This window comes from Oncorhynchus tshawytscha, linkage group LG17, assembly GCF_018296145.1.
Source record: "Oncorhynchus tshawytscha isolate Ot180627B linkage group LG17, Otsh_v2.0, whole genome shotgun sequence".
NCBI classification, from domain to species: Eukaryota; Metazoa; Chordata; class Actinopteri; order Salmoniformes; family Salmonidae; genus Oncorhynchus; species Oncorhynchus tshawytscha.
Genome location: NC_056445.1, coordinates 14388971 through 14411115, shown reverse-complemented (window position 1 = coordinate 14411115; position 22145 = coordinate 14388971). Strand labels below are relative to the sequence as shown.

The 22145-nt window shown below is 43.8% G+C and overlaps 1 protein-coding gene across 10 annotated transcripts in view; it reads right to left on the bottom strand.

The window, feature by feature from the left end:
- LOC112216902 (DENN domain-containing protein 5B-like) overlaps positions 1 to 18352 on the bottom strand; it is a 79384-nt gene extending 61032 nt beyond the window's left edge. For all 10 annotated transcript variants that reach the window (XM_042300226.1, XM_042300228.1, XM_042300227.1 and 7 more), the window contains exon 1: positions 17957 to 18352. In XM_042300226.1, the coding sequence (XP_042156160.1) occupies positions 17957 to 18065 (109 nt within the window). In that variant the 5' untranslated portion in view covers positions 18066 to 18352. The remainder of the gene's footprint in view (positions 1 to 17956) is intronic.
- Positions 18353 to 22145: the final 3793 nt, after the last annotated feature.

The following is a 22145-nucleotide window of genomic DNA, read 5'->3' as shown; positions in this document are numbered from 1 at the left end:
ATAATTTTGCTCTAGTTTGCTGTAGCTGCCTCAAAACTAGCTTGTTCTCCAACTTATTTTTAAAATAGGGAGCCAATTCGTTTTCAGCACTTATTTCCATGACTGATCAAAACTTGTTTTCTCAAGGCTCTGTGCAGCAGACATGGTGAGCAATATGCTTCAAACAAAAATTTTAGGATCGAATCGCAATACATATAGATACGTGAGAATCGCAAAACATCTCGTATTGGCACCCAAGTTATTGTGATAATATGGTATTGTGACGTCCCTGGCAATTCCAGCCCTACTTTAAGGAAGATACAGAACAGAGAAACCGTAAAGTTGATGCTACACCATTGTAATTCATGGTGGTGACCGCACAGTTTCAGACAGTTTCAGTTTACAATTTCAGACACTGTTTCTTCCCTTATAAAAACAAAGTTCCGAGAGTATTTTGAATAATGACAGACATGCGACTCTTACATCTTGCCCCAGGTGGCAGGTATATGCAACTGGGATTTCCCAGCATGCTGTGCAGGTGGTGTGCATACGTGCTGTCGGCTGTAACACCGTGCGAGGGGTGGGTACAGGCTGTTTCAGGAGTGATAAAAGGATATAAATAAAAGTAAGACACTCCAGGAGGGGTTTAGCACACAGGCGGTCCTCAGAAGGGAGTTTGTCAGGGGTGCACTGGGGAGTGAACATGAAGCAGGAGACGTCAGCCCATCCTGGAAGTGGGACCTGATGAAAGGGGGGAACAAACCGACCTGTGGAGAAAACTGTAGTAGGGCGGCTACCTGTTCTAATTATGTTTTGAGGGCAGGAGCAACTTATAATTAAGCAATTGGATGAGATTACTACTAACAGCTGTTTTCATGGTAGCATTGCAATAACAAGGTGATGAAAACGATGACTGGTGACTGGTCTGAGCTGAGTCAGTGTCCACCAAGCTGTGTGGTACAGAGGTGTATTCAGGTGGCCAGGTGTTCCTCTAGAAGAGTCATCTGGGTTCAGTGGGATCATGTGGGGTTGTATAAAAAGTTAATGTAGGTTCGTCCAAATGTTTCTTTCCACAGGGGTAAAGCCAGCTGCAGTAGTATACAGCCTGACTGACCCAGCCTCCTGTTGAAAGACAAAGAGAGGAGAGAGCCTGCCAGGAGAGAACACTGAAGAGGGAGGGTGGGATTGTTAGACTGAAAAATACAGAGAGCAAGTGAGAGAAATGGTAGATGGAATGTAGAAAAAAAGGGAGTGAGTGAGCCTTCGAGGACGAGCACAGAGCAAAGGAGACCAGAGTGAGGGAGTGTGTGGATGAAAACGTTGGAGAGGGATAGATGTAGGGAGAACAAAGGAGAGTGAGTGAGAGATAAAGAGATAAAGAAGAGAGAAAACAGCTGTAGAGTTCAGTGTAGTGTACACTAGGGAGAAGTGCCAGCTCTCAAACCTCCAGGGGAAAGAGTCTGCCAGCCTGCCTGACGTTTTCACAACCCCAAAATAACTAGCCACATCCCATATAAACATTTCCCTTCCCTTAGGTTTATCTTTTGAAAGAAAAGCCTAGCAATGCCATTCTTAAAAAATAAACAAACAGTCTTTCTGGCAAAAAATGTAATTAAAAAAATGTAAAACACGGTATAATGGCGTAAGGGAGGTTTTGATTCAGATGTCAAGGTTAGCGATATTTCTACACCCAGTGATCATGAACAAAATAAAAAAATGTAACGGTGGTAAAACAATGCCACTGGCAGCACATTTCAATTCCTCAGAGGCAGAGGAAAGGATAAGGAACACATTGGCCTTGAGGAGAGGGAACGGTCATCAGTTAGATACGGGGAGGAAGACCGAAAGAACAAAACATCTGAAACTCTCTCCGTCTCCTTTGATATCCACAGAGAAGGCTTTGGCTTGGTTGGCCCTCAGACTAATTACGGTAGTATTACGGAGCCTTCTGTAGAATAGTTCCTCCCCACAGTGCTGTACACACATCCCTGCAGCATGGCCATGTAAGAGCCCTCTGTAGCCTTGTAAGAGCCCCTCTCAGCCCAACGAGGGCTGAGATCACACAAACAGGCACATTGAAGGCCAGCGGCGGCCATCTTTGATCCATTTGTCTCTAAGAGCTGTGCATAGTCTCAGTGAGGGCTCTGAAGAAAGGAAACTATTTCTTAAAATTACTATACTTGTGCATTGAAAATTATGTGTTTTGTGTGTGTGGCTGTGTACAACGGGTCAAATATGTTGCTGCCTCGATGCTTCCAAAACATCAACCACTGAGCCAACGTAAATTATCTGAATATAATTAGGCCTAAGCAGAGTGAGAATGGGACTACAGTGGTGGAGAGGGTGGGGTCTCCCTCTACCGAACAACCCATCTACCCCTACGGCATAATATGGACTTGCTTAAAAGCCTTTGGTTACCATGGCAACCTGTTAAGCATCCAAACACTCTGAAGAGACTAATGGCTCTGGTTGAAGTGAGGTTACATCATCCTATTTCAACCCTATAAACACATGTTAATTGCGTCGCCCCATGTCCACCTCGGAGAGAGGGGTACCTGTGTGTTGAGACGAGTGGACACATGAGTTGATTGACAACCAACAGACAATGCTAAGGTCATTTCACAACAAAGAAGAGAGAGAAGGGTCACTTTTATTACAGAGAGTGACAAAGGGTAGAGGTGCGTGAGAGAGGGAGATCTGTACTGCACAAGCTCAGGCCAACAAAGCAGAGTGCTCACTTGAAGCCAGGCAAGAGAGTGTAAAGGACAGAGAGCAAGAGAGGGAAAAAGAGATAGACAAGTGTGTGGGTGGTGGGTAGGGTAGAGAAGGGCAAATCATTTGTTCACCCCTAAATGTTTATAAAAACAGACAAAGAATCCCTTGTTGTTTAATGTCAACAGTCCACTACTATCTGGTGATGCTTACTGCTACAGATGGGCTTCATACCAAACACCCAGAGAGGAAACCGATCACTCAGCACTAACAACACCTGAGCAACTGTGTGTGTGTGTCTCGCTCTCTCCAAGCCAACATGCAAATGACCAATCTGTGTTCATCGGTTGGCAACATCCTGCATGTCACTTTACAGTTGCTCTCACAGATGGAGGCCTCGAAAGTGGAGTATAAAGACAACATCCACCGTACAACTTGACTACAGATGGATAAGACAAAGGAAAGCTGAGACAAAAAAGAGAAAAGAGATGAAACAACGGTGGATGGACCGATGGACTTCAAGGCTTTCAGAAATCAGAACCGGAACCAGTTTAAATTCAGCACACCATCCTCCACGAGCCAGCACAACAAGCCACCATCCCCATCCTCCACGAGCCAGCACAACAAGCCACCATCCCCATCCTCCACGAGCCAGCACAACAAGCCACCATCCCCATCCTCCACGAGCCAGCACTACAAGCCACCATCCCCATCCTCCACGAGCCAGCACTACAAGCCACCATCCCCATCCTCCACGAGCCAGCACAACAAGCCACCATCCCCATCCTCCACGAGCCAGCACAACAAGCCACCATCCCCATCCTCCACGAGCCAGCACTACAAGCCACCATCACCATCCTTCACACCAGATAGAGCTGTAAGATAATACATCTGGACATCCCCCATCATAACGCCACTGACACCTTTCATCAATCACCATGGCGTGGAGCTCAGCATTCACCAAGGCCCCATCAGATCTCATACAACAGTCCATCTGTCTCCATTACAAGTTTCCTGCTATCACTCTCTACATGTCCGACCAAGTATGGTGTGAAAACGCGCTTTGTTAATGAATTTTCACTTTGATAAAAAATAAAAAAATAAATTATTATTTGGGTTCTGAAATGTTCAGTGGGGTCGCTCAAATATATAATTAATCTTATGTAAAAAAAATACAATTGGATTTCGTAACCGAAGACATCTGATAATAAGCACCGAACTCTGTTGATATAGCAGTGCAGGTTACTCGTAAACAACTTTTGAGGATTTTACATTTTATGGTCGTTGTCTTTAAAGTTGTTTCCGCGGGTCGCAAAAAACTAAATTAGCATGACGAAAAAGCTATGAAAATAAAACGATTGGTATGTGCTCAGTGCTTCAAATAAATGTTTGATTTCATGAGAAATCTTTCGAATTAATATGAAAACTGTATACTAAATTACTACATGTCATGTCTCCATCTTTAAAAGAATAATAATTATTTCACCTTTATTTAACCAGGTAGGCTATTTGAGAACAAGTTCTCATTTACAACTGCGACCTGGCCAAGATAAAGCATAGCAGTGTGAACAGACAACAACAGAGTTACATGGAGTAAACAATAAACAAGTCAATAACACAGTAGAAAAAAATAATTTAAAAAAAGAGTCTATATACATTGTGTCCAAAAGGCATGAGGAGGTAGGCGAATAATTACAATTTTGCAGATTAACACTGGAGTGATAAATGATCAGATGGTCATGTGCAAGTAGAGATACTGGTGTGCAAAAGAGCAGAAAAGTAAATCAATAAAGACAGTATGGGGATGAGGTAGGTAAATTGGGTGGGCTATTCCCTCTATATTGTTTTATGTCCTGTGGATTTGAGAAGAAAGATGGCGAGTTCAAACTGAGCCCGTCAGGGAACCATTATCTTTAATTCTAGCACAGAATCCAGCCTAGCTGACAGAATGCAATTTTCCACTTTTTTCTTCTAGCCTCCATTGATTATTGCTTTGAGGTCAGTTCGGTTTCGGTTCGATTATTTAAAAAAATAATCACGGTTGTCGAATTCAGTTTCAATTTAAAAAAATATATATAACAAATGCATTTGCTCCCGAGTGGCGCAGCGGTCTAAGGCACTGCATTTCAGTGCTTGAGGCGTCACTACAGACCCTAGCCATGATTGGGTGTCCCATAGGGCGGTACACAATTGGCCCAACGTCGTCCGGGTTGGCCGGGGTAGGCTGTCATTGTAAATAAGAATTTGTTTTTAACCGACTTTAGTAAAAAAATGAAAAATAAAATAGTTTAATAACCCCCCCAACCAAAAAATTACATTAAATAAAAAGTTGGTTAATCGCTCAGCATTATTGACCATCCTACAAGGGTAACAACTCCATAAGGTTTGGACCATTGGTTGTCAAGGGGGATTAGCTACACAATTTTACCCATTGGTCAAAAGATGCACCCTATAACAAGGCTTCCATGAGGAGAACAGTTGCTCCTCCTGAACTGGGTGGAAAGTAATTTGGTGTCGTGGTTAGTGTTGAGGGTCGACTCGATCCATGTTACACAAGCACTAGAATGAATACTATCAAAAGGATAACAGACCATACCACGCCTAACCTTAACGTATGGGAATAATCTATGTTCACTTTGAATAGCACAGCCCTTTCCTATGATCCACTGTAACATTCATCTTCATGTAACCGACAGCATATAAGACAGAAAAACATGGCCCTCACAAAGAAACAGAAAACGCACATAAACTAGTTTGACTAGGAAGAACATGGACAGATTGCTTTTAGTCAGTCTGACGTTTACGGTCTTGATCGTCACGGACGCAGCCGGGGTATCTAACGCAAAGTGACTTTTGCAACAACCTCGGTCGGTGTGGCCAACAAACCGACTCAAATAAAGCCAACAAGAGCAGAGCGGGGTACAACAAAACAACTTATTTCCCTGGTGTGGAAATGAGGCTTTCAGAGAACAGAGATTTACGCTGTGTGTTTCATCCAGGAAAAACACAATGACATTTTTTAAATTAATATTTATTTCACCTTTATTTAACTAGGTAGGCTAGTTGAGAACAAGTTCTCATTTACAACTGCGACCTGGCCAAGATAAAGCATAGCAGTGTGAACAGACAACACAGAGTTACACATGGAGTAAACAATTAACAAGTCAATAACACAGTAGAAAAAAAAGAGAGTCTATATACATTGTGTGCAAAAGGCATGAGGAGGTAGACGAATAATTACAATTTTGCAGATTAACACTGGAGTGATAAATGATCAGATGGTCATGTACAGGTAGAGATATTGGTGTGCAAAAGAGCAGAAAAGTAAATAAATATAAACAGTAAAGGGATGAGGTAGGTAAAATTGGGTGGGCTATTTACCGATAGACTATGTACAGCTGCAGCGATCGGTTAGCTGCTCAGATAGCAGATGTTTAAAGTTGGTGAGGGAGATAAGTCTCCAACTTCAGCGATTTTTACAAAAAATGAGGTGTTGGCTTTAGAGATGATCAGTGAGATACACCTGCTGGAGCGCGTGCTACGGGTGGGTGTTGCCATCGTGACCAGTGAACTGAGATAAGGCGGAGCTTTACCTAGCATGGACTTGTAGATGACCTGGAGCCAGTGGGTCTGGCGATGAATATGTAGCGAGGGCCAGCTGACTAGAGCATACAGGTCGCAGTGGTGGGTGGTATAAGGCGCTTTGGTAACAAAACGGATGGCACTGTGATAAACTGCATCCAGTTTGCTGAGTAGAGTGTTGGAAGCTATTTTGTAGATGACATCGCCAAAGTCGAGGATCGGTAGGATAGTGAGTTGTACTAGGGTAAGTTTGGCAGCGTGAGTGAAGGAGGCTTTGTTGCGGAATAGAAAGCCGATTCTAGATTTGATTTTAGATTGGAGATGTTTGATATGAGTCTGGAAGGAGAGTTTACAGTCTAGCCAGACACCTAGGTACTTATAGATGTCCACATATTCTAGGTCGGAACCATCCAGGGTGGTGATGCTAGTCGGGCGTGCGGGTGCAGGCAGCGAACGGTTGAAAAGCATGCATTTGATTTTACTAGCGTTTAAGAGCAGTTGGAGGCCACGGAAGGAGTGTTGTATGGCATTGAAGCTCGTTTGGAGGTTAGATAGCACAGTGTCCAAGGACGGGCCAGAAGTATACAGAATGGTGTCGTCTGCGTAGAGGTGGATCAGGGAATCGCCCGCAGCAAGAGCAACATTGGCGTTTGCCTTGATAAATGTTTAACAGCTGGAGGGAGATTACGCCCATCCACATATCAAGTAGCTACTACTGTTCATTCACAATCTCGGCACACCAATCCATTCTCATTTTAACAGTATTACAGACTCCAGCCAATTCCCTCTCAATGGTGGTGTGGAGAGCCTACTGCTAGCAGCGAGCCATCTGAGCTGAACTCAGAATGAATCAACTGAGAATGTCTCTGTCAGATTTTGTCCAAGTATATTTTTCAGATCGGAAAATACCGAATCCTTCTCAAGTCTCGCAATTCATGGTAGATGGACAAAGAAATGCGTTTAGTCTTGTAATAGGCCTAAGAAGCAGGAGGGAAGATAACTGGACTACAGCCAACCCCTGCCTCCTACTTCCCTCTTCTCAATGGAAGTGTCCTCATTAGAAACTCCACTCCAACTCCTAAACACCAAACTAATCTACACCGTCACGGCACCGGAGTTCTCTTTCCCTTTCTGCCCGTTGGAGTCGGGGTTCAACTTGGAACATTGTTGGGGGGAGGGGGCATAATGAAGCTTGGGAGGGGCTGCGGGCAGGGAAAGCATGTGACAGCACTGATAAGGGGAGAAACTGTTGAAGGCTCATATCACTTAGCTCTCTGCTTCGCAAGAATGATGCAATGTTTAGAGATAAGGAAGAGACTCCACCCAAAGTGGGGTATGAATACCCCCACAGGGGAATCCATGTCTGTGTCTGAATTACAGCTGTGTCGACCCATTGGGGAGAATTTTACTTGGTTAAGCTTCTCTAGTGCCCGTGAGTTATTTACTCTGATAATTAGAACCTAACACTGCTGAGTGTGACTGTTACAGAAAAGCGCTCAAGCGGCAAACAATCACAGTCCTCCAGCAGTGTGAATGTCTACATCGCAAATGACACTCGGCTTCCAATAAAGTGCACTACTTTTGCCTTCGCCCTCTTGTGCACTCTACCTGCCTCATTCTCTCGCTCCCCCATTTAATGGTCTGCTTTAATGAGCAGATCATTAAATGAATGATATTTCAATGGAGCAGACAGGAGAAGTATAATGTATGTTGTACATAGAAACAGAATGGCTAGAACATACAGGGTTCTCTGTTAGCTCTAGTCCTTCATTGCCAGCCCATTGTCCCTCTCTGCTCCATCCTTTTCCATAAATGCCGCTCTTTATGAATCATCAGCGTGTGACGGAGAAGAGACAGTCCTAGCCAATGACTACCCACAGTCTTTCAGGCTTTATGGTCACCGTGACACTACCACCGGAGCTACTTATTACATGTCTTTATCATGGCGGTGTGTCTGTAGGCCACTGAGGAGCTCTCTGCCTCTGCCGATCTCTCTGTCAATATGAGACCTGTAGCGACAGCCTGGGGATGTAGCGACAGCCACAGTGTGTGTGTGTGCGCGCGTCTTTGTCCTGTGCAAGACACAGAGAGGGAAAGAGAAACAGAGAGAAATAGAGAGAACAATGTGTCCTATCAGATTGCGGTCACATATTGTTTACCCAGCAGGCTTATCACAGGGCACAGGTCGCTGGATGAGTTGGAGCTCGGTCAAAGAACAAAGTCGACATTACCAGCCAGCTAAGCATCCCCAGAAAGACACAGACACACACACATTGAAAGATCGTTTCCCAGCAGCCACAACAGAGAATGCCTTCCAATTAATCATCCCTAGCAGATTGACCATACTGTGAAGCAATTGGATACATATCCTGGGGTTGTCATGGCAACTAGATGTTCTGGAATGTTCAGAGGGCCTTGGAGGTTGTTGGTTTCCTTCTGGACTGGACAGCCAATGTGACTCAGCTTTAGCCTCTATCAAGCCGTTGAATCAACATTACTATTGGCTGCACTGGAGCTCTTCAAATATATTCACAAATGTATCCAAACATCCATAATCTAAGTACATTGAAAACGATATTAAAATTGAGATTCATACATGTTGACGTTACATAAAAATGCTTGTTGGACAGATTCACAGATGAGAAAAGGGCTCTAAAAACCATATCTGCTACACCAAGCTCATATGTTGCATGTCTGTGATCATGGCAATCTATAAAAAACATGCTTCTCTTCTCATTCATCAATTGGTCTGGCTTGCACACAGGAATGACGTAATTAATACATTTCAGCCCTTCAATGTTCTGATTTACACAACATGAATAATCCCCAACTGTCCAGTAGCATGGCTTCACACTGGACGCCGCGGCGATAGTCCTGTTGCTTGGCACCGCCAGCAGCCTACCACTGCCCTGTGCTGTAATCTGTCACGGGAGATGGCCCTGGATGGCTGCTGTGGTGATGGCTATCGGGTGTTAGTTACATAAGTAGAGGAGGAGGCCGGGTGCTGTTCTGCTGACGGTGTGACCCGTGTTGCTAGGGACGCTGGGCGGTGTAGTATTATCATCCTGTGATTGATGGAAATGAACCAACGTGCACTAAACCACACACGGCTCTTCATCTGAGAGGGATTTTCCCCCTCGCTTTCATCCAGAAGCCTCTTTCTTCTTCTACATTTCTATCCCTCTCTTGCCCTTCAGAAATTCTCTCTCTCCCTTTTCTTCATCATTTGATTCTCCCACGATATGACTCTTTCCTGTCTCCCTGGGTCCCCACCTCCCTGTGTGTAACCCTCTCATTCTTTCTCCCTGTCACATATCTATTTATCTCCATCCTTCTCCCTCTCATTATTTCTCTGTATTGCCTCTCTCCCTCTCTTTATCCCTTGCCCTTTTTCTCAATCCCAGTCAGCCATTTCAACAGAGGCCTGGTCTCTTTGAAATGTCTTTCAGTGACAGTGACACTGCCCTCTCTGGGTCAGCCCACTCCAGGGCAGAGACCAAACAAACAGGACATAGCACACAGACCGCAGAACCCTGGCTGTACTATTTCACCACTGGGTATAACCACTATCCATTCTCCAGGGTACACACACCAACTGCAGCAACAACACTTGTTGCCCCTTGTATGACAGAGAGACTGAGGGGGAGGCGAGAAAGGGATGGCTAGAGGAATATAAATGAATTGCTTGAAACCTGCATATTGGAGACAGGGGGATAGCTAGTCAGTTGTACAACTGAATGCATACAACTGTAGTGTCTTCCACATTTAACCCAACCCCTCTGAATCAGAGAATTGCGGGGGGGCTGCCTTAAATCGACATCCACGTCGCGGGCGCCCAGTGAACAGCGGGATAACTGCCTTGCTCAGGGGCAGAACGACAGATTTTTATCTTGTCAGTTCGAGGATTTGATTCAGCAACTTTTCAGGTACTGGCCCAACGCTCTAACCACTAGGCTACCAGGACAAGCAGCATATGTTTTGTATAAATTGTGTTGTATAATGAGCCTTAAATATATGTTGTGGTTCTATTGTTGGAGATGCTATTGTTGGGATGGAGAAGTCAGCCAATAGGAGGAAGTCAGAGAGAGTTCATGGAAGACTTTATACTATACCTGGCAACTGACCATGATGACGACACAAACAATACATTCTATGGAAATGGAAAACCATTATGTTATAGTATCTTTTATTTTACCTTTATTTAACTAGGGAAGTCAGTTAAGAACAAATTCTTATTTACAATGACGGCCTACCCCGGCCAAACTTTCCCCTAACCCGGACGACGCTGGGACAGTTGTGTGCCGCCCTATGGGACTTCCGATCACGGCCGGTTGTGATACAGCCCGGGTATCGAACCAGGGTCTGTAGTGACGTAGTCTCTAGTGCCTTTGACCGCTGCGCCACTCAGGAGCCTACATGTACCGGATAGGCTTTGCATGGCTACCCAGACTCCTTGCTCCGTTCAAACGCTATGCCACGCTAAAATACGAACAAATTTGGGCCGTCTGATTGGTCCCAGAAAACAATGGGTTGGGCCAGAGCCAGAACACACGTGGGTGAAGCACATAATTGGCTTTGATACTTTGATTGGTTATAGGCGATCCAATCGTTGACCACTTTGTTTTCACCACAAACCACGTCACCCAAACAACTTTAAATGTGTCATATTCAGACTAAAGTCTGTCGCGAACAACAGAACGAATGAGGAGTCAGGCAAGGGTAGGATACCACCGATTGTCATCTATTGTGGCTTAACTGACATTGACTTGTGTGTAACATACATCAGGATTCTCATAGTTGAGCAGAGTGTACAGACTGACTCATTGTAGAAAACCACAGGAAGTCTTCTTGAAATTGACAAGAAACAATGGCATTCTACAGTGTCTATTCAAGTCCAGCTTCAATCACCTCCAGAAGGGACATATTCATAGAAAAAAACACAGCCATAGTGATTTTTAAGTACATTTACAAGGAAAGAGTGTCATTTGAACGTCAAATGAGGATTATGGAGGCTACCTTAATGATGTATAGTTATTCCACTAGTCTCTGCTCTGTAGAGCTACAGTATTTGGTGACAGTGATTTTCAGCACATTCCTGTGGCTCTCACTTCTTTTTTGGCAGATAATTCTGTTCCTAGTGTTAGTGTTTTTACTCTTAAAATTAGAACCTATGAAAGCTTAACCAAGTTTATTCTTCCCAGAGGATCAATACAGCTGCATTAGACAAAAATATTTCCACACAAGCACTGATATTTAACCCTTCCTCCTAGGCGGAGTCTCCTCCTATACATCTGAACAGCCAATGCATCTCTGTTGCTAAACAGAACCTTAGTGATATCTGTTCTTCCTCACTTCATCTGACCTGACCTCTGCCCCAAAGTGCTCACTCCTCCCCAACTCAAGGCTGTCATGTTGATTGGTACCAGACTGTTTCTCGTCTCCTCCCAGAGGATCCCTCCCATAGGATCCCTGATGGCTAACCATAACATATCCTGACAATGTAAACGGTATACATTACCCTCTCTCCCTCAGTGACATGAATAAGCACATTTCAGATTCTCAGAACCAAACACTCGTCAATAGGTTTCTCTGCCAGTACCGTTCCCACATAGATAGCAGCATAATAAATAACTGACAGAAACAGAGAGAGTGAAATGTCAGATAGTATATGGAAACGTCACCTCGCAAGCATATGTTGTTTGACTTTCAGAGATGTAACAAATGGTGTTTTTACCACAGGATGAATCAAGGCCAGTTCATACAAACAGCGGAGCTAGTTGGTACACTACAAACCTCTACTAAACAGTAAACGTGGTCCGTAATAGACAAAAGGTGGCACTTCAAAAAGAACCAAGGACACAGCACACATTACCTCACTATAACCATTTAGATTTATACCTAGTGTCTATTCTGGACTGTGAGGCATTCTATTATAGAAGAAAAAGACAGTGGAAGAAAATGTGACAGAAAAGCAATGAGAGTAAATTTAGCTTCAGAACAATCAAATCGACAAAAGCTGTAAGAGAATCTGCTAGAAGCTTATAACCACAGAAATGTGATTACCCCAAGAGCCTACTAACACTGAACACTCCCATCTAAACATGGCTCCTAGGCCACCAGTATAAATAACGTTAAGCCCCTGGTTGGCCTTACCAAAACAACAACTCGCTGTCCCAGTTGGGTTAAATGCGGAAGACATTTTGGTTGAATGCATTCAGTTGTGATTGACTAGGTATCCCTTTTCCTTTCCTTTCCCCCTCACCCACTACACCCCATTCTCCCACATCTGCTGCTGCCAAGCCTAGGGAGAGAGGAAGCATATTGGAGACCGGGTCAAGGGTCACCGAGAGGGGTGTGTGAAATGGGGCACACAGCACTCAGTGATCAACTCGTTTTGAGACTGATCGGGGGTATATGTGCATTTGGACAGGGGTTTGGGGGACCGACGGTGCTACCGTGGCAACAGGCTCCCAGCAACAGCAGCCCCACCTCTCGCCCACTCCTCCCTGAGGCTGGGTATCCATCATGATCAGGTGGGTCGGTTCCAACTCTTAACCTCTGATCTTGATCTTTAACTTAAAACACTTGACAGTGATCGATGGGGATAATGGGGGTGACAGTGTCCCTGACATTGATCTAACAAGCTTCTTGCTACACTACGCTGTAAGGACAGAGTAGCCTACGTTATACCCAACAGACAAACCGCCGCCCCCCCCCCCATTGAATTCCAGTATGCGTCAACTTCAGTGTCTGGCCATTTTCACAGCTTTTTGGCATAAATGTTATCACTAAGTTACTACTAGTATTATCACTAGGTAATAGGAGGTAAATCCCCTGACCTCCTTGGTGAAGACTACAAACAAGCAGACAGGGTGACTCTGTGGGAGTGGAGTTGAGTAATCCTCATGTCTAAAAGGGTCAAACGTTCAGGGAAGCAGAGTGCAGAGGCTGTGGTTGCATGTGTGCGTGCGTGTGTGGAGGCCTGCGTTAGATTAGAGAGATTGTTAAAGCGTGGAGCACTGCTCAGTGTAGCCTGGAGGATCTGTCTGAATGGATTAAACTAACAGGCTTAACACAGCCCACAGATAGATAGCCCTGCCTACTGCCTCGCTAACTGGCCTGACTACAGATCACACTATTACACACAGGAGACGGTGGCATAGAGAGATGGAGGAAATCACTACACTGTGGAGAGAGAGAGAGAGAGAGAGAGAGGGGCGAGAGAGGGGGGCGAGAGAGGGGGAGCGCAAGAGCGGAAGAGGGGAAGAGGGAAGAAAAAAAAGTCATCAGAGAGAGAGAGTGGGAAGAAGGAAGATTTCAGTGTGTGACCATTAAAAGACTACTCTGCTTTGGAGGACATTTAGCTTCTGTCTAGAGAAACCTCATTGGTCACATTACCAGAGAACTGAAGGTGTTAGCCACAATGTTTACCTATTAATATGAACTGGCATCAGTGTTAGCCTATGGTTTATGTTACTTAACAGATTCCTACGTGATCATTAGCATATGTCAACAAGGGCGTGCATCAGCGCTGGCCTGTGTCATCATTAGCATATTTCAGTGTTGTATTAGCATTAGCCAAGGACTGCATTGTTCTGACTTCCAGACTGGCCCCTGGAGGACAGATGGCCAAGGCCAGCAGTAAATCCCTTCAAATGCCTTTGTGAGGCTCCTTCATTGAGCTTGTTGACACTCCCTGTCCCACCTCAGCCCAGTTTAGCTAGTCCCTACAGGCCTGCATTCCGTTATCAACGTGTAGGTCATATCACCAGAAACACTAGTACACTTGTAGCCTACACGTGTACACTCTTGCACTCCAGGGACACGTATAGAGTTCTAGTGACAGACGCTAGATAATATGTGCATGTATTAGCCAATACAGTTTATGGATGGGGTTGAATTACTCGCACAATTTCACTAACCCAACCTTAATCCGCCAGTATCAAATGTGCCGGTTAGGATAAAAGACTGGTGTGAGGAGTCTGCGGTATGAAAGAGGGAGACCTGATGAAGTACATAGCATCATTGCAGGATTGCGTACTGAAAGCTGAACATCTGTTGTTCACTGGTACAGGCTGCATCTTAAGTGTGTTTGTCAGCAAGACTACTTCATTTCATATTTATGGATGCTTCGTGCATGCCTTTCCCATCAGTGGGGGGTTAGAGTGAGGGGTGTGAGGTGAGGCTCACGAGGATGGAACACTGACCTAATAACTTTCCCTGTACAGCTGGTGTGCCAACCTCAAATCCCAGAATAGCACACACCCTTTCTCACTTCAGCCACACACACACACACACACACACACACAGCAGCTGGTCCTAGAATACAGGGAACGAACAACACATTGGTGGCGGGCCTCTGTTAGAGTGGAACCATTTCTGTCGCTCTAGTCACCAGCCAGGATATATATATAAACCACTTCAAGACTCTGATACGGTCATTGAGTAAGACTTCTATTATAGTGCCACCAATAAAATGATACGAAAAGGATTTTGGCAATGAAGCCTTTTATCTACCTCCCAAGAGTCAGATGAACGTGTAGCATGCTAGCTGTTCCCATAGAATTCCGGTCATTACGCTACAGCTAGTTAGTTTCGCGAGCCAGTGCTACCTATTATCTTCCTTCATATTGGATACAGAGACATAAAAATGGTATCCATGAGGTCATCTGACTCTGGGATAGTAGCTTTTTGGCTTCATTGCCAAAATCCCAAACTATCCCTTTAATAGGAGTGACACACACTTCAACTCTCCTCTACTTTGGAAATGTTTCATCTCTGGAGGAAAAACATTGAGGTCAAAGCCAACAAAAAGTGTGGTACTACCAAGCTCACTGAATGAACAAATAGGGAGATAGACGGCATCCACTGGGACAGAGACCTCCCCAGCAGCCACACATGCAGGCGGGAAGGCCGGTCAAATCCACAGGAAGTCTGGCCCTGGCGCCTCGAACAATGGGCCTGGTGAAACAGGCCTACTGCCACACAAAGGGAATGTGAGGGGTATGGAAGGAGGGGAGTCAGAGCCACATTAACAGCTCAAAATAAGCAAGGCCAAGCCTGAGCCTAACGTGGATCAGACTGAAACCAGCCCAGACCAAACCAGCCACTGTAAAACAGGATACAAGCCAGGCTTGGGCTGCTATAGCGATAGCTAATAAAGAAGAAGCTCACAGCGAGTGGCGACATGTTGATGTCAATGATATCCATCACGGCCATCTGAGGAGTGTCGTGGGGGAGGAGAGCAGTGGGCGAAGAGCAGCTTGATCTGAATTGTAAATGAATATCAGTTTGGATGTTCAGTTGCTCACTGGGGCAGATGACAAAGCCCTGGGGATGGGATGCTGAGTGAGAGGGGGAGGAGATAACGGTCTACAAATTGCTCCTGTAATGGATTCTACTAGAACTTTTCCCACCGAGTCTGTGGATAAACAACGCTACGTTAACAGAAATCCACAGCAGCCCACAATAGAGCACTCAAAGATCAATGGAGAAAATGTTGCAGCAGACTACCAAAAACACACACACAAATCAGAGACCCATTGACATAGTGTAACATAATGCCCAAGTATAGGTATAGTTCTTTCTGAGAGACTTTGCTGAGTAGTATTCTGTAGGATTAAGAACAGTAGAGTTAGGATTTTGACAGGTGGTGCCGTCTCAACTATCTAATCATGTCTGGAGACAGATTTATCAAATCCCCTAAAGAAACTTAAACTCAGTCCCACAAAGCTTGGTTAATCATCACACCAGAGATATAGTCTCTGAATGATCTAAATCAACAGCAACACAGACATTACCACTGTTGCCACTCTTCTAACGAATCACTCCAACACGCCATCTCTTTCTCTCACCCTGTCCTTTCCTCTCCTTTCCTAACAGCCGATGGCTCAACTCCTCCGACTGTTAACTTGTGCCCCAGTTCAACACAGACACACAGGCAGATGATCAGAGGGTTGGGGTGATCAGTGTGAGGGCAGCAGACAGGGAGGCATATGGGCTCATTGTGGTGGATGCTCAGCAGTGTCACATCTGAGGATCAACGATGCGCCATAGCCGGAGATCAACACACTGGCAACAAATGGCCCCGGTGCAGACTTAACCACAAGCAAATAAAGAGAAAGAGCAACATGAATTTAGTCACAGAGACAACATACACATTTGTAGAGACGAGACAGGAACACAGACAGGAACATCCCACAGTGTCATAACCTGATAGCCGTTGAACTGCCTATGCCATATCATTCATGAAGCCCCCTCACCCTGGCGCAAATTAATCCTCACAGAATCAAAATATTAGCCCTAAAATAACACCCCGATCAGCACTCGGATTGTCCCAAAATCCTGCCCCCCCATAGAGAGGCTAAATGTATCTGCTTAAACACGCAACTAAAGGAATCCTGAATCCTCCCATTCTAGAGTCTTGTGCTTGGAATGTACTAGAAGAGCTGTTTCCCGAAGGACAAGGGATTCAAATCAGAAGCAATCACAGCTCACTCACTTCAGGTAAAGCTGTTCCATGAACACGCTCAGACCGTTAAGTAATTCTGAACTTCTAGTTATATAGAGACTCAGCCATGGAGACGTGATATCATATGCAACAACAGCATGACGCGACCATACAGGAACATTGTCTACTTCTCCAACAGAACCACGTGCAAAGCACTCGATGTCAAAGAAAGCTCCCTTTCTATAGAAGGACTATGTCACAGAGGAAACATTTGAACACAACAGGAGAAGACGAGTCTGAATCTGCATCAATTTGAACAGGATGCAAACTAATTAAAAACATGCAGCAACACCAGAATACTGCTATTTGGCAGTGTTCCAGTGACTCTGAACGCAGCTCAGTTGGCCCCTGAACGTAGCCAAGTGGAGGCTGGCGATCGATGGAGGGCCTCTGCTTTTGTTCTTAGCGTGCTGTGCACTTTGTTCAGTCACTGATGCAAAACGGGAGGGGTGACCCTGAAATCAATACTGGACCTGCATGGTTAACACAGAGTACTTAGAGCTTGCTATCCGCACTGAACAAACACACAGCCTCGCCAAACACAAACAGAGAGAGGACCTGAGTCCAACGCTGATTGAACCTAAAATATGTGCAGAGATATAATTTCAGTTCTTCGTAACTGAGGAAGGGTTCATGGGGTTTTAACTATTTTATTAGTAAAATAATGATGATTATCCTCAGTAGCAGCCTTTGTAAACAAAAACATCCTAAAAGCCTCCACTTTTGCATCCTTCACTGTGCTTCACTGAAACGCCAGCATCATAAGAAGTGTTTGAGTTTTATCATTGAAATAATGACATTGTAGCCATTGCTTTCTTGCGCTCTCTTTAGTCCACAAAAACAGCCTGGACAGGTCTGACAAACATGTGAAGAAATGTCCCCAATACCTTTCAAATACCTTTCACCCAGTTCACCAGAGACTACAAGAATGTAAACAAGGTGATATCAGCCTGCAACTCTAGCCATTGTCCTTATGTTGTTGTCTTTAAATACAGCACATAATGTATTACCTTCAGACTGTAAAATATGTTCCAAATAAATGATATGCATTGACAGTGTCACTAAGATTCAAGTGTATTAGTTTAAAATCAAATAGATCGTTTTTACAAAAAAATCGTTGTTTTGCATAGTTACCTCATAGGGAAAAGGTTCATAAAAATAAAGTAATCTTACCGGCTAATTCGTCCGGTTCCAGCCCAGTTTCGGTGTCTATTCCGCATATCACAAAGTAGTGAGCAAAACGGCAAGGCGCCGCTCCAGAAGCCGCGTTGGTCCCACTCATCTTGGATCACAGATCAGCGTGCTCCCGTTCCTAGTACTCCAACCGAGACATCTACATAGCGAGAATAAAACTGGTTTTGAAACTATTCTTTAGTCTTTGTAAATGGCAGAATGATAGTTCCGACGCGCGATTAAATTCGTTTTCTGTTCATCAAAGATATATTTAAATTGACTGAAATATCGAAGGGAATACTTGCTGGTTGTCAGCTCTTGGTCGCACTGACAATACTGACCGAACCGAGTTGGAAACGCTAGCTGTGTCTGTGTGCGCTTGCTTTACTGCCTCGCGAGGGCGGACGGGTGGCAGGCGTTGCAGGGCGGGACATTTAAATCAAATCTGATGCATATATTAGGTCAATTGAACCTAAAATATTGCTTAACAAAATGTGCACTGTATGTGGTCTACATATTAATCAATATATTGCATGCTAAAGCCTATGTTTAATTTTCTCTGAATTGATTGTTAATTTAAAAAAAACGTTATATGGACATTATCTCATGAGATGGGCCTAACATACATTAGCTTGCCCAAACTTTTTATAGTCCCGCACCCCTTCAAACATTCAATCTCCAGCTGCGTACCCCCTCTAGCACCAGGGTCAGCGTGCTCTCAAATGTTTTTGGCATCATTGTAAGCCTGCCACACACAGACTATGCAATACATTCATTAAACATAAGAATGAGTGTGAGTTTTTGTCACAACCCGGCTCATGGGAAGTGACAAAGAGCTCGTATAGGACCAGGGCACAAATAATAATAATAATCAATTATTGTCCAATCAATGTCCTTTATTTAGCCATCTTACATATAAAACCTTATTTGTTCATCCAAAATTGTGAATAACTCACCACGGGTTAATGAGAACGGTGTGCTTGAAAGGATGCACATAACTACAATGATGGGTTGTATTGGAGAGTGTATCTTAAATCATTTTCATGCCAGTGAGGGCCGAGAATCCACCTTCACATTGGTACGTGGTTGCAAAGGGCATCAGTGTCTTAACAGCGCCATTTGCCAAGGCAGCATATTCTGAGCGCAGCACTATCCAGAAATCTAGCAGTGGCTTCTGATTAAATTACATTTTCACAGAACCGCTTGTTGCAATTTCGACGAGGCTCTCTTGTTCAGATGTCGGTAAGAGGACTGGAGGAAGGGCATCAAAGGGATAACAAATCCAGTTGTTTGTGTCGTCCGTTCCGGGAATGTACCTGCGTAATTGCGCACCCAGTTCACTCAGGTGCTTCGCTATATCACATTTGACATTGTCCGTAATCTTGAGTGCGTTTGCACACAAAAAAATCACACAATGATGGAAATACCTGTGTGTTGTCCTTGTTAATACAGACAGAGAAGAACTCCAACTTAACCATAGCGTCAATTTTGTCCCGCACATTGAATATAGTTGCGGAGAGTCCCTGTAATCCTAGATTCAGATCATTCAGGCGAGAAAAAACATCGCCCAGATAGGCCAGTCGTGTGAGAAACACGTCATCGTGCAAGCGGTCAGATAGGTGAAAAGTATGGTCAGTAAAGACAACGTTAAGCTCATCTCTCAATAAAAGAAATTAAAAAACGTGTCAATACTTTCCCCCTTGATAACCAGCGCACTTCTTCTGTATGTTGTAAAAGCGTTACATGGTCGCCGCGCATATCATTGCATAATGAAAATTGTTATTTCGCTGAACACTAGATGGTTTAATTTTATTTTTGGAAGTGAAACGAGGCTACTCAGGCAAGAAAAAAACATCACCCAAATGTATAGCCCTGTTGAAAAGTCTAAATGGACTGTTTGAAAATGTGAATCACTTTTTTTTTCGGCATACCCCGGACGGCATTGCTACCCCAGTTTGGGAAGAGCCAGGCTACATGATTCTGTACATGGCTGACCTTGCCTGGGGGATCGGAGGGTTAAATCCAACCAGTGTTCACACAATCCATGACAGAGAATTATGGAGTCAGCCAATGTCATAATAGCTTTTCTCCTCTATCCTCCTCCCTGTTCTCCCCTCTTATTCCTCAGACTATGTGACAGGAAGATAGGTTCTCAGCAAGGGGTCATAATATCCCACTGTCCTCTGAATGGCTGTAAATGAGCTGTGTGTGTTTTGATCTCAGCAGGTGTCAGATGAGAGGCGCTGGGCTGTGGAGGAAAAGGCCCTTCCCAACACAGTGCTAAAACTCTCATGTTCATTCTCCTCACCTCACCAGTCATTAACCTGAGGAAGTCCATTGTATAACAGGCTAGGTACTGTATGTAAGGTTAGGACTTTTCAACTCCTGAAGAGATACATCTTGTATTATAAACTGGGTGGTTTGGCTGACAGCCGTGATATATCAGATCATATATCACCAGTATGACAAAACATTTATTTTTACTGCTCAAATCATAATTTTTAAAAACCTTTATTTAACTAGGCAAGTCAGTTTACAATGATGGCAATTGTGCACCACCCAGACTCCAAATCACTGCCGGTTGAGATACAGCCTGGAATCGAACCAGAGTCTGTAGTGACACCTCTAGCGCTATGATGCAGTGCCTTAGACCACTGAGCCACTCAGGAGCCCAATTACATCAGTAACCAATTTATAATAGCAATAAGGTATCTCGGGGATTTGTGGTATATGGCCAATATACCATGACTAAGGGATGTTCTTACGTACGACACAACGTGGACCATATCCCATGCCTTATTGCTTAACTACACACTACCAGTCAAACGTTTTATAACAACTACTCATTCAAGGGTTTTTCTTTATTTTTACTATTTTGTACACTGGAATAATAGTGAAGACATCAAAACTATGAAATAACACATGGAATCGTGTCGTAACCAAAAAAGTGTTGAATTGAAATTGATTCCAGGTGACTACATCATGAAGCTGGTTGAGATAATGCCAAGAGTGTACAAAGCTGTCATCAAAGCAAAGGGTGACTATTTCAAAAATAATTTTGATTTGTTTAACACTTTTTTGTTACCACTTGATTCCATGTGTTATTTCATAGTTTTGATGTATTCACTATTATTCAACAATGTAGAAAATAGTAAAAAAAATAAAGAAAAACCCTTGAATCATTTGGTTTTCTAAAACTTTTGACCGGTAGTGTACAGGCAGCAGTTTCTGTTTGGCTTTCTCCAATAAATATACAATAAGTGTTGTGTAGAAACAGAAAATATGACTGAAGACTCCCCTCTGTTATCTGTTCTGATCGATTCACGTATGTGAGTCTTTCAAGTCTCAACACATTGGAGAACCCGAGAAAGAAGCCTTGCACAAGCGAGTGACTGAAATGAAAGGAACATTGTACTTTGCTTCCCTCTGGTGGTGTAACTGTGTGTGTCTCAAATGTGGTCTTTGACTGGTGGTGAAGGTAAATAATACTACAATTACCTTCATTGGATGCTGGGTAGCCTGAGAGGATAGGTAACAACAACATATTTTCTATATTTATATTATTTCAGTGCCATAACAATACAGGAAACATCAGAGGAGTATATATGAAACAATACACCATCAAAACGTACAAAAAATGGACCCATATTAAAAACAAAACATGGGATTGACAACTTTAAGACGAAGTATAAAACCAGTGACCTGTAAACTACATACATTCCTCAATACCTGAAACATCAGCAGCATCAGTTGATTTAACTACAAACATCATCTATAGCCACAGATAACTATAAACCAGTGCAAGGAACCACAGTAAACAAAAGACAACAGCTTTCAAATATCATTTGATGTCAGACATATATGATACATTTATCACCAGTGTTAAAAAACACCTGTTACAATTGACATGTTTTGTGTATGGGACAACAGAAACTCGTCTGGTTTCTCCCCTTTAGCTTTGGTTCTGGCTGCAATAGGTAGTCAAAAAATACTGTAAACAAACAAAATACAATTTACAATACCATCATTATGATGATGGCCTAACAATGCAGGCAAACAATACTGTAGGAATACGGATAACCAAACACCAATCACCCTTACATGCTGACCACACCGCTTTCTTCGCATGCGCGAGCGTTGCAAAATAAATGTAAACATACATGTTAATCAATCATTGTGCCATTAATAC